Source organism: Prionailurus viverrinus, chromosome A2 (assembly GCF_022837055.1).
Source record: "Prionailurus viverrinus isolate Anna chromosome A2, UM_Priviv_1.0, whole genome shotgun sequence".
Classification (NCBI taxonomy): Eukaryota; Metazoa; Chordata; class Mammalia; order Carnivora; family Felidae; genus Prionailurus; species Prionailurus viverrinus.
Window position 1 is genome coordinate 88,509,659 of NC_062562.1, and position 13,959 is coordinate 88,523,617.

General features: G+C 34.5%; 1 protein-coding gene across 2 annotated transcripts in view; it reads right to left on the reverse strand.

Annotated features, from left to right (window-relative positions):
• The window catches only part of SEMA3A (semaphorin 3A), a 468,512-nt gene that overhangs the window by 35,807 nt on the left and 418,746 nt on the right, over nucleotides 1–13,959 (reverse strand). For both annotated transcript variants that reach the window (XM_047850777.1, XM_047850776.1), the window contains 6 exons: nucleotides 11,618–11,760; nucleotides 9,680–9,794; nucleotides 9,518–9,587; nucleotides 7,612–7,756; nucleotides 4,128–4,347; nucleotides 914–1,005 (listed from right to left, as the gene is read on the reverse strand). In XM_047850777.1, coding sequence (XP_047706733.1) covers nucleotides 914–1,005; nucleotides 4,128–4,347; nucleotides 7,612–7,756; nucleotides 9,518–9,587; nucleotides 9,680–9,794; nucleotides 11,618–11,760 — 785 coding nt within the window. The remainder of the gene's footprint in view (nucleotides 1–913; nucleotides 1,006–4,127; nucleotides 4,348–7,611; nucleotides 7,757–9,517; nucleotides 9,588–9,679; nucleotides 9,795–11,617; nucleotides 11,761–13,959) is intronic.

Here is a 13,959-nt window from a genome sequence, read left to right on the forward strand (position 1 = left end):
AGTTGTGAGACTAGATCCAATGTTTTCTCATTTTTTGTCATCTAATTCCACTTTATTTTGCCATTATAAATGTCTCAATGTTTGCATTATTCTTTTATAAAAAATTGAAATAACACTTCTTATAGGCATCTATTTCCCTGTCAAAATTCATAAATAATTCATATCAAGGTGTGCTTAGATTTACACTCTCCCCTATTAGCACGTTATCTAAAAGAAACAACAGGCATTATGGTGTATGTTATATTACTTCAGTTCTCTGTTCTCACTTCAACCCATATTCTGCTGCCTCTACCCCCAGTCCTATATAAATTTACCCGGGCCGTCCATGATCCTGGACAAAGGAACAGGTATCTATACATTCCTTAAGTGCGTAGACTAGGAACCCATAACAAATTTGTCACCGGTGATCTAAACACCTCAAACTTTTTTTGCTAACAAATTATTTCTTTAAGAAAATATGATAAAACAATTCATGAATAAGCAAAAAAAAATGACTGCAATGTCTTCATTCCCCTATCATTCTGAGTGTATTTTTCTCTTAATACACTCATGGAAGTTACCTATCATTCCAGTTATATCCTAAAGCATGAAAGAGGAGATTGGGGGGTGGGGGGCAGGGAGCAACATGAGTTTATTCAGTGAGGTAACCTACATAAATAGTGTAAAATGTAAATCACATATTTTATTATTGAGAAAACAAAATATGAGCCAAGAATATATTTCTTTACATTTTTAGATTTAATTAGCATTGAAAGTTTCAAGGTTTATTTTGACTAGTGTCTGGCTTTCTAATTGACAAGCTAATTAGAAGGGTATGCTAGACTACTTGTCCATACCAAGTTCAGTGTGCAGCTGTCCTGGGGGAAAGACATACAAGTGAACTTGTTGACACTTGAAATTAAGCAGCACTCACCCGAAAAACTGTCATTTCTTCCAGCAGAACTTCTTCTAAATCATGCCAAGTCTCCTTAGGAATTGAAACTACTTTAAGAACGGTCCCAACATCTTTGAAAGAAAGTGGAGGAGGAGAACACAGTTTAAATAGATCTGAACAAAGGTTAATGTTCATGAATGGAAATAGTATTTGACCAGGAAGTACATTTTGACCTCAGTCTTTCCTTTTTTTTTTTTTTTTTGTTACAGCACTGGTAAAATATATATTCAAATGCATTACATGCAACTAGATAAAGTGTGAACATAGCTGTGCAATGAAAATAGCTGAATTTTCAGAAATATATGAAGCTTTGAAGATGGTTTTATCCTGAAATTGCAAAATTAAATGTATATATATATACACACATATATATACACACATACACACATACTAATCACTAGGTTGAATTATATTTTTTAAAATTTTTAATCTCTATTGTCAGGTGTCTCAGGAAAAAAAAAACTAAAAAAAAATAATGCCAGTTGATATAGCAAGTTTTTCCACTTTTGTTGTGAAATCTGGGACTACCTGTGAAGATTTAATATAGATGCAAAATGCAAGGAATGTTGTCCAGCAACAGAAGTAGTGAAGCCTCAGAACCTGCTGCTCATTCCCCAGGCACCTGGAAGCCTGTAGTACTTATAGGCCCCTAAAGACAGCTCAATGACCATTAAGTGATGAATGACAATAACTTGATTTCACAAAATAAACACCTTGGATTACTTGTTCTGGTAGTTGCTCAATATTGATTAATCAACTTTGGTTAACAAACTGGTCTGATTAATGTCTTGAATAATCAGTTTTAGAGTATTAAAGAAATTTAAATTCCAGAGCATATATCATAAAAACTATTAAACTGAATACATTGTATAGAGATTTAAAGGATTGTTTATTCTAATTTTCATTGTGAAAAGACAAGTTGTTTCAAGGAAAAGAGCTGTCGCTTTTACCCTAAATTGTGTTTAGAAGATATTATTTTTCCGGTATGGACTCTTCAACATTCCAGTTCTGATCAGCTGATCAATTATTTTTAGCTTCAACTGGCTCATTTTAATCAAGTTCAACTGACTCATTATTTGAAAAGAAGAATCATACCAGTAAAGAATAAGCCACACCAGAAAAATCATTTACTGTATTCAGTGAATAACCATTGATAGCCATTTTCGGGGCATCAATATGATGTGCTATGTGAGATAAGAAAAGTTGCTAGTGAGGCAAAAAAAAGAAGAAGAAAGAAAGAAAAATTGCTGTGTATCCCTTGTAAAGTGAAAAAAGTGCCCTCTGTTAAGAGGTTACTTTTATGTTTATAGGACTTTAGACTACTCATAACACCAAAGATTAAAGGTAAATTAGGTTAATCTACTCAGTGCCTCTGATGGGTTTCCAGTATCCAAACATAACTTTATCTGTGTTCCAGATCTAGTTTTACTGAGTAGTATTTCAAACAATTTCACACAAATTGAATCAGATTACTCAACTAGGATCAATACACTGTGATGTGCAACCCAGTTAAAAGATAAAATTACTATAATCAATTTACTTTGTTGACAGATGACCCTGGTCTGTACTGACCAATAGCCATCCGCATCTTCAGACATTCAATATTCTCATGAAATTGGTCCCTTTAAAGATAGCCTGTGTCCAAAAGGAATTAAAAACTCATGATTGGATTTCTTTGGTCAAATAGCCAGAAGCAAGCTTTTGCTTCATTGACAGTGAGTGAGGGACTTCTCAACATGTTTAGGCCAGAGGTGAAAAAAAAGGTAAGTGTGACATTATTGAATAAACTTAATTACTCTGTAGATAGATCTGATTATACTTTGACATTAAATGGTAAACTAATATTTACTGAAGACAAATCCTACCAACTTACAGTTTCTAAAGATTTATATAACCAGAAGTTGATACTTGGAATTCACTGCCTTTTATCAAACTTGGAGTCTCTTTGGGATTCTACAATTTGGTAAATGTTCTCACTCATAAAAGTAGACTGCACTCTATTGCTCAGAACCTGACACTGTTACACCTGAAAATATAAGTATTTCACAATTTCATTATAAGACTTTAAGTCTTTAAGGCACTTACCACACAGTTGCCATTCCCCTGTAGTTAATTAATTTTTTTTTCTGTTTCTCACCAAGGGAATATACATGCTATTATACAAGGTTTCAGTGGAGCAGTCACTCTGCTTCCCACTGATTTATGTCAGTTAACAATGCTAATGGAGACTAGGAATTTATTGCCTTGGAATCTGACCCTAAATAGCAAGTTTCAGGTTTGTAACTGGTGCTTTCAAAATAGTATTAATAAAGAGAGTAGGGGGAAAATATGTCATAATACAATGGGATTCATTCTGAAAATATATATGCAAAAAGTTTGTTTCTAATCATGGAGTTAGTAAAAATGTATTGTTAAATTTCTGTAGAAATGAACCTAAAATTTATCTGATGATTCTTATGGTCCATTTTGTTCTTCAACTGATGAAATTTTTATTTTGTTTTGTTTTCTCCCATTGTATGGCAAAAACACTAAACAAATTTTATTGCCAAAATTTATTTTGTACAAGATTTCCATCCTATACTTTTTTTTCTAATGTTTGTTTATTTTTGAGACAGAGAGAGAGCATGAATGGGGGAGGGTCAGAGAGAGAGAGACACACAAAATCCGAAGCAGGCTCCAGGCTCTGATCTGTCAGCACAGAGCCCGATGCAGGGCTCGAACTCACGGACCGTGAGATCATGACCTGAGCCGAAGTCAGACGCTTAATGGACTGAGCCACCCAGGCGTCCCATGATAATTTTAAAGTTAGGTAATTTTGCATCAATATAGCCCAGAAACATTATCGAATGTCTTGGGAGTTTTATGCATGGTTTGAAAATACATCATTGTTCTAAAAAGTCAATGGACAGAAAAGAGTTATGATTCACTTCTAGACATTGTTTACCTAATCATTAGCCTTACTTGATTGCATTAATCAACTTTTGATTGAAAAGGAGATTTTGTTTAAATTAATATACCTCAAATTATTACTTTTTAATAACGCATTGTCATGGTGGATGTTCAGGTTTTTTAGTCATTTATTAGAGATTAACTCTATCTTGACAGCAACTCTAAAAACTTCCCTCAGTTCCTAGTTTACTCAGTAAGTTAACGGTCTACAAGGAAATTCGGGGCTAAAATTAAAAACATTTACCTGTTCCAATAAACATAACATCATACTGGCCATCTTCTGCATCCACTCGATCTACCACAATTTGTGTAAACTGATAACTGACATCTGTTTTGATCATTATTGGGCGGTTATTAATAGGAAACACTGGATTGTACATAGCTGGATGACTTCTTGCAAATGTTATAACATCATCAGGAAGGTCTTTTGTAGAGTCAAATCCACCAAATGTTTTACTGGGACACTATTAAGATAAAGAGAAGAATAGTTTTTGATTAAAATATAGTGAATATAATTACAAATTATATAATAATTTGTAACCTCAATAGTCATAAACTAAATCTAACCTGTCATTATTTCTTTAAAATTAAGTAACTGATAAACTAAAAAACAATATTACTTAAATTAATAGATGTAATATAGAGTATTTTTTTCCTAAATGTAATTTAAGTCTCAATGGGATTTAGTTGTGTCACCATTTTTTACCTAAAACTACAAATGCATCTAATGAATTCAGTGTATGGGAGTCTGATGCTCTTTTAGTGGCAACTAATATATTCTACTGATAGGATAAAGTATTTGGAATAAGAAATGGAATATGTTACAACTAAATCCAATTAATAATCAGATTAGAGAATCTCAGAAAAATTTTCTTGGATAAATTTTCCCCCCAGGGCATCATGCTAAAATGCAAAGGCTCTTGTTAAGCTAAGAGACAACATAAACTATTCTTTTCTTCTGTAAGTTTATTTATTTTGAGAAAGAGAGAGGGGGAGCACATGCGTGCGTTGGGGAGGAGCAGAGAGAAAGGGAGAGAGAGAATCCCAAACAGGCTTCACACTGTCAGCACAGAGCCCAAGGCGGGACTCAAACCCATGAGTCGTGAGATCATGACCTGAGCTGAAATCAAGAGTTTGACGCTTAACCGACTGACCCACCCAGTCACCCCTCTAACATAACCCTGAAAAAGCAACACAAAAAGTACCAACAGTACTCTCTCATTAAAAATTAATTATAGGGGTAAGGAAAGGTGTTATTCAAAGCGTTTGATAATCTGGGGGTGCCTGGGTGGCTCAGACGGTTAAGTGTCCAACTCTTGGTTTCGGCTCCAATCGTGCTTTCATGTTTCTTGAGTTCGAGCCCCACACTGGGCTCTGTGCTGACAGTGTGGAGCCTGCTTGGGTTCCTCCCTCTTGTCCTTTCTCTCTGCCTCCCATGTTCATGCTCAATCTCTCACAAAATAAATAAATAAACTTAAAAACGAAAAGTGTTTAATGATCTGCATGGCAATGAAACTGACCAATTCAAGTGGACAAGTTGAACAGATGATGGCTACAGAGAGTCAGAAATGAAGCACTGTGGTACACTGGCATAATATCGCCTCTGAATTATAAACACGCCATATAAGGCAATAAAACAAAAATGAGAAAATTCAGATTCCATTGTGTCTCTTTTCACTGCATTTAATTATGTGATAAAAGCATTCAAAGTAAAACATCTCCAGCCTCTTGCTTTTTGTCTTATGCCTAAGTAATTTTTGTCATTTAATGTAAAAGCTTGGGAGCTGAACTATAATTAATAGAAGTTCTTGATCTTATAAGAGGCTTAGGAGAAATCAATGGTCTTTGCCATTACCTTGATACAGATCATAAATAATTCATGAGAAATGAAATAAATAAATTTGCTATGAAACGGGAAGAGCATCTATCTTGGAATATATATGCATGTATATATATGTGTGTGTGTATATACAGACACACACAATTATACACTAATACAACAAAGGATTTAAAGGATTACTTTTTAAGTAAATTATAAAGCTACTTATGTAACATAATATGTTTCACTTAGTATGTTTTTCTCCAGTAGTGTTGACAAAATGGCCATTCTCAGCCGCCACTTGATAGAATTAATGAACTCATTCAAATGAATTTTAGTCATGGAGTTAGGTGTTTTGCCCTTCTGCTGGCCACTCCCTGATTCCTAGATTAGGCAATGCTTTCTGCTTCTGTCTTTAACAGTTGGTGCATACTGCTGACTTTTTATGCCATGTTTTAACAATTCTGAATAATGAGTGAGAACACCAGCTCTTGAACCAAACTGCCTCAACTGAGTCCTGCTTCCTCTCTTTGCCTCAGAGTCCTCATCTGTGAAATGGGAGCAATAGCTGTGCTACTGAATACAATATATAAATATAAATTTCTTAGAACAGGGTGTGGCACACAATAATTTCCAATGGCTATCCTTAATTGCAAATATACTGAGTACAAATTCAGATCAAAACCTTTGTATCTCCAAATGGCAGTACACCATCTAGCATGTTGAAGGAACTGCACCAAAGCTGTCGAAGTGAAACCTAGAGGCAGGTCCTACTTAGAATACACTGGCCTTAACGAGCCATAGGGTTAGAAAACTCATCACCAACAAAGTAGAAGCAGTCTGCCATTAAGAGATGGAGTAAATATCTTGCGCTTTTTCATAAAACCCATTTTACTTCATATAATCAATATTTCGTCTTATTGGTTCATTCTTCTGGAAGCCTACACAGGTTTTGTATCCACAAGAACCACCGGCTAGAATTAATATTTATAAAATGCAAAATTTTCAATTTTCCCATAAAGAGCTTCATAAGAGAAAAGTAAGATTAAAATCCCCATATTGAATAAAATGTATAAAACATAACTTACTTGAATTTAACAGAATAAACCAAACTGAAGTAAAATTACAGCAATGGCTAAACTTCAAACCCAAGTTTTTGCATCCCGGGAAATTATTTCCTTAAAGATTCTTAGGATTAGAGCAGTTGCACTTGGGTGCAGGTATTGTACAACCTCTGCCATCACTGCTAACTTCACTCGCTTCCTACCATATTTTTTTTTTCACCCTACTTTAAATTGCAGATTCAAAGCTGGTTTTATTTTGAGTTCTCTCCAATTTTTTTTCAAGCCTGAATGTGCCCCAGGGTTGCTGGAGGGAAAAAGGAGCGGTCAGCGAGAGTAGACAGTGTCTGTTAAAATATCTAGGCCCTGTTCTATGAGATTTTCCTGCACATCTCCCTTACCTACTTGAGGGGTGTGTCCCATTCCCATGGGAAAATAGTATTGATTTAAAACTTTTCGTCCTCCTATTTAATGGGCAATCCTTGAAGCCTTCATTCTAGCTAGGGAGAACAAGTTCAGATGAATCCTAATTGTTTCAATTCTCTATGAAAGCCACTTTTGGAAAAGAAAACAAATAAGTCTACCCATTTAGTTTCTATTTCTCAAAAATTATGGTTATTAATAACTGGTAAGCACTGAGCTTAACCGCTTAACCACTAATGTCTCTAAAGAACATGCTTTTAAATGCAGAATTCCACGATATCACAGAAAATCCCTGCTTTGTTTTGTTTATAGTCAAGGTACCTTTGTTTTACATTATCTATAGTTAACACCTGCTTGTAGCAGCTTTTTATAAACCTTCAGGAGAAATTTATTCATCTGGTATTTTAAAAACCTAGACCACTTACAGTTCCTGGTCGTGGGTAGGGGACTCTTCCTTGGTAAGGCACCCACTGATAGTTGGGACCATCCCTGTGAGCGTATGGACCAAGGAACACCCTTCTCACATCACTCATGCTATACATGCACACAGCTGACCCCTTGAAGATGTTACTAAAAAAGAGAGACAGAAAAAAAAAAAAAGATTTTCATCTTCATACAGTGGAAAGACAACTGTTCTTAAGTTGTTCCAGGTTATTAATGTTATTAGATGTCAATTATCAAAACTTGAACATAAATTCAACCTCAAATAGTGCTTGTGATATTTTTTAGTCATGTGTATATATTTTGGCAATACACAAGAGAACATATTATGATTGCTCAAAATAGAAGCATAGCTGAAACCATCATTAATACTCATAGTATATATATTTATATCACATATACACAACATATGATATGAAGTACACACATTAATATACATAAACTTCAGTGGGAAAACATCTACGTGATCTTCTAAAAAGCAATATTTAATTTTGATATCAATAGAAATAAAAACATAAACTTTGGTACTATGTTAAGCCTCCATCATGAATACTGAAACCAGAGAACTTTTAAGCAAGCAAAAATGTTTAAGAAGTCATTTTAGGAGCTGAAACTGGTGCAGAAAATGAATAGTTAATGTCAAATGATATGTCACATTATATTATTTTTAACTCCCAAATGACCAAAAGCATTAGAGCAAGTAACTGAGTGTGATTTGTGTGAAGGCATTTAAAATAATCTCTTCCTAACTCAGAAAATTGTTTTAAGTTAGTAGCTGTTACATCCTACTCAAAGTGTAATATTATAGCAATTATCCCCATCATTTTGCTTGACAAAAATCAGGTCCTTGAAATAAACTGGAAGTTTGCCATGAGTTGCCACAATTTTCCATTTTATTGTACTTATATAAATACGGCTTGAGAGATGAATTTATACAAAGATATAAAACAGTCATGCACACTTAAAATATGGAATGCTTATCTTTTAACCAATCTTTCACCATAGAAAATTACATATACAACATATCAAATGAAAAACATGTGTTTATAAGAGTCTATTACTAGAACCTGCTCCACATAGACAATGTCTGGTAGAATGCAAGCTTCGTGAGGGAAGAAAGAGGCCCAGTTGCTTTTCTGTAACATCAGTTGCGTATTTCATGGTACCTAACACATAATAAGTCTCAGTAAATATTTACAGAATTTAATAATGGTATTTTCATAATAGAAGAAAAAGTAGTCTCCATCCTAATCTTACTGATTCGGAAACTCTGGAGGCGGGGCATGGTGGTTCACGTGGATGCTCAGATGGATGTCTGAGAACCACTGCCCTAAGTAATGAGGAAGTCAGAAGAAATGGATTAATGTCTGTTTAATTTTAACAACTCCAGGTAATATAAATTTTATACCGAATGTGATAGTCAAGAGATAATTGCTGCTTGATTGACAGCAAGTGTCTTGGGAAGATGGGGAATGGAGGGTGAGGAGAAGAGGAAGAAGGACACAAAGAGGGGAGGGAGAGAATGAAGGAGGAAGAAGGAAAAGAGAAAGGAAAGAGTGTTGCCACTGTAGTTTATAGCACTACAAAGTCTGATCAAAGCTCAGATTTCAGCTTTTCAGAATATTCTACATTTCATTTAAATTTTAAGTCAGAGCTATACTGAGGTTATGATACATTTTTCATCATTCAATTTACAGTGATGACATTTCTGCTAAAATTTATTTTTAACTATTTACGTCATAACATCAGCCACCCAAGAATCTACAACAGCTCAAAGGTTAAGCCAAGCCAATGTTCTTTCAAAAATGTATTTTCCAAATTATGGATTCCTGAAAAGCACCTAAAGGACATGAAGTTTCTTTGATAGTAAGTTAGTAAAAAGTTGTTTACCTGGAAGTTGTAAACACTCCATAGACAATTGGATTTTTAGGATCTTTAGAACTCATAAGGAATACATCCTCTGTTTGAAAACAAAATTAGGAAAAGTTGCATTTTGGTGGTTATGACAAATTCTGAACAAATATTCTCTATCCAGTATCATGAGTTACTTACGCAATTCATCAAAATGAGTGTCAATGCCATTTGGACCTGGCACAGAGCAAATGAGTCGAGCTTTCAGGAATGTTGTCCACTTATTCACCAGACTTCTGTGACCCCCGAAGTCATTCTGAAAGGAGAGAACATTGATTTTAGGAAATGTGCATGTGAATGATAATTTCAAATATTTCTCTTGAAACAGAGAAACAATTTCCTCATTTTTCAAAATGCAAGTAATTATACCACAGATACAAGTAACTATGCTTTTTTTTTATTGTTGGTCAAATCTATTCACTCAAACTTTATTCACAGAATGACTTACAACATACAAAGAACACACTGGCACATAATAGGCACTTAACGAATATTTATTGAAGGAAGAATAAATGCACAGCTTATAACACATACTGAAAATAGATCCTAGAGAAAAGCAAACCAGCATCAAATATTTTATAAGCTTAAACAGTTGAAACAATTTCAATTTTACAAACAGTATATTGAAAAAAATATTTGCACCAGCCTTAATAAAGAAAATCATTCTAGAGAAAACATTTTGAAAACGTATCTCCTCACTGAAAATGAAACTAAATTTTAACTTAAGCATAAGTTCTGTTATGATTGTATGTATTTGCTGGTAATTTAGGCTCTTTTAAAATAATATTTAGGTGTATGTGTTTGAAGGAACATCCGTGTTCCTTCAAACACATAACAATGATTTATATTTTGTTGATATAATTCTACATGCTATAAAGATTTTTCTAAACCTGTAAGTAGTGCTTTTAAATATGATTTATATTTTTTGGAGAACAGATTCTCACATATTTCACATATTTTTGTATGTTTCCAGATTGTTAAAACCTTTAATTTTCCAGTAACTTAATATACTAGCAATAAATAATTACATCATGATTGAGGTAGAAAAGATGCTAACCAATCCCCCCAGGAGAGATTTTCAAAAATTTCATATCTTCTTTGAAAAAGACAATTCCATTGAAGATAATTACTGGATCTAGCTTTGTGATTTTTCTTGAGATGAAAGGTGCTTGAATACATAATAGCAGTTAGCTTGATTCATACTGCATATACACTGCACTATATACAGTGTAGTGGGAAAGAATGGTACTGTTATCATATCTTTACACTGATACTAATTAATCCACAAACATTTATTGGGTAATTTTTAATCTATGTATCTGACACTATAATGCAATATCATATCCAGTTTTGTGTTACACTGTAAATGAATTACCTCAAAGTTCAGATGCTCAAAACTATATGTATGTGTTCATATATATGTACATAGGATGTTATAATCAATTTATAAAATCAAGCTTGAACGATTTTCTCTTTTATATCAATAATTTAGCTATCCCAACAACAAATATCCATTCACTCTTACATATTTTAGGAAACTGTTGTGTGAAAATACAAAAAAAAATGTGTTCTCCCAGGTAACATGAAAAAACTGTATTTCTTGGGGCACCTGGGTGGCTCAGTCAGTTAAGCATCTGACTTCTGCTCCAGTCATGATCTCTTGGTTCACGAGTTCAAGCCCTGTGTCAGGCTATGTGCTGACAGCTCAAAGCCTGGAGCCTGTTTGAGATTCTGTGTCTTCTTCTATCTTTCTGCCCCTCCCCCACTTGAGCTCTGTCTTTCTCTTTCTCTCTCTCAAAGATAAATATTTTAAAAAAATGTATTTCTTTAAAATTTCAAAGGAAGATCATTTAATGTAAACATGAAATAGTGTCACAATTTCTACCCGCATGTTTACCTACGAAGAGCTACCAATAAACAAGTATGTTTTCAAATCATTCTTTACCATTTAAATATTTATAATGATCAGTCAAGATTTTTAGCCATAGTTTTCATTATACTTGCATATAGGTGAAGAAGAAAAAGAAAACCGTCATTGGACAATAATATCCTCCTCAATTGTTTTTTTCTTTACCTCACCTTGCATATCTGACCTATTCTAGCATGAGTGGCTTTTCCGGTGTGTTCTCCATCAATCGCATTTTCGCGGAAGAAAAAATATACTTTGTCATCTTCAGGGTTGTCACTTTCTGGGATGAGGTGGGCACTAATGAACCTTGGATCTGAGAGACAAATTACAGCACATATATTAATTCACAGTTAGATAGATAATACCATTCATTACAGTCCACTTTCACTTTCTCCTCACTTGCACTTGATATATTTCAAGAACTAATCTTTCCTTAGTTCACAGTTTTCAGAATATGTGAACTGTTCTTTATGTATTTTAAAGTAAGTTACAAATCACCTTATACCTCAAAACAATTCTTTATTTTTCTCTTTTTTTGGAAAGCTAGGAGTAGGTGCAGAAATCCTCAGTGTGACCACATAGTGCAAATGCATTACAGGATATTAAAATACTTTGCAAACTGGAAATGCTTTCAAATATTGCTTATTGCCATCATCACTATCATTCTTCCTTCCAAGCATAAGATAGTTTTAAGTCAAAGTACCAAATGGTCTGTTCTAGTTTCCAGCAAAGACTGGATGGGAGGGGAGAAATGAGATCCAGATTCAACAACAACAAAACAGCAAATCCTCTCATGTTCTTATCCATGTCAGTAAATAACAACATTATTTACTGGGTACTCAAGTCACCTCGGTATTCTGGAGCCACCCTTGAGTCATCTCTTTCTCTCCAGCCCACATTCTATCAGCACATCCATCACCTTTTCTTACCACATCCTCCACGACCGGCCTCTCCCAGATCACCATGACCAGCGATGAATTGCTAACAGTCTCCCTGTTTCTACCTTACCACCACCAGTTGTGTTCTGTTTCTCCACACTAGTCGGAGTGATCCTATGGCAGGTCACTTCCCTCTCTAACCCCTCATCCATCTTTCCAAATTATTCACAATAAAATATAAAATCTTTCCCGTGACCAGATACTATTTATGATCTGGTCCCTGCTACCTCACAAGCCTTTTCTTCTACCTACTCTCCTGACCTAACTTACTCCTAGCCCGCCATACCATCCCCATAGTAGCCCCTTCCTGGTTTTCAAACAAGTAACTCTCATTCCTGCCTCAGATCTTCCTCTCTGTGTACTTTCTCACCTCATATATTATAATGAATGACTGGATTCCTACTTTTACTCAGGTCTTTGTTCAAATATTGCATTATCAGAAAGATCTTTGTTGACTACCCTATTTAAAGCACTTGAAATCCTTTTAGTTCTTAATTTTCATGTGTTATTTTTCTTCCTAACATTATTAAACACCTGTGATCTCTCAGTCTTTCTTTCTCTGTTTCTAATATTCATTTGTTTATTGTCTGTTTCTCTCCCCACCCCAAAGGAATATGAGTTCCCAGGACCTGGCATGTTTTGTTTGGTGCTGTGATCCTAAAGGTTAAAACACAGTTGACATTCAATGAGTATTTGTGCAAGAAGGGAAAGAGAGAAGAAAGAAAAAACAAAAAGAGAGAGAGACTGCCTAGATTATGCAGAATGTATATTAGCAATGATTAGAACCTCATTTAAAAAAAATAATTTTTGTAAATGCCTGGGTTGACGCAGTTGTGACTCATACAGACATATAAAAGTATGTAGTAGCTTCATTGATTTTAAGATGTAATATACTAAGAAGCTGAGTTTATCTTACTGAAAGCATTTAGGACATTGCAGGTATTTAAATTCTCACAATAAGCTACCTTTACTCCCATGACATATCGTGTTATCAAGTCAGCAATGAAATACGTGCACATAGATCAGTACCAAACCTGAGATATCAGGGAAGAGGTCAGAACCCTGAAACTAGCTTTATCCATGTTATTTAGTCCTAATCTTTATACCTGTGCATAATCACCATTATCATGTGTTCTATGCTTGTAACCTTCTTTTAACATTTGCTCTCAGACCATGCACAACTCAGGGCTACACTCCACTATCCTTCTCAGGCAAATTATACAGACTCTGTCAGTAATGTTAAAAGTGCAATTCATTACCTATTCATATTTCAAGTCCAGTGTGCCAGTGGAATAAGAGTAGGGAAATAACTTTTAAAAGTTGGACTCACTCAGTACCAGAGCTTTATAAGATACATAAAATAATACATTACTTTCCTATAATTGTTACAAAGCTGGTTTTTCTTCATCAATTTCTACCTGTTCATATACATAGATATGTTTGTATATTTCTGTTTGCGTCTCATGAGTATCAGTGAGCAGAATAAATAATGTGACATGTTAGGAATTGGTATGTTACAAATCAAACAATTACTATCCCAATGATGAATTCCTGGAACTGCAGTGTTCCTGGAT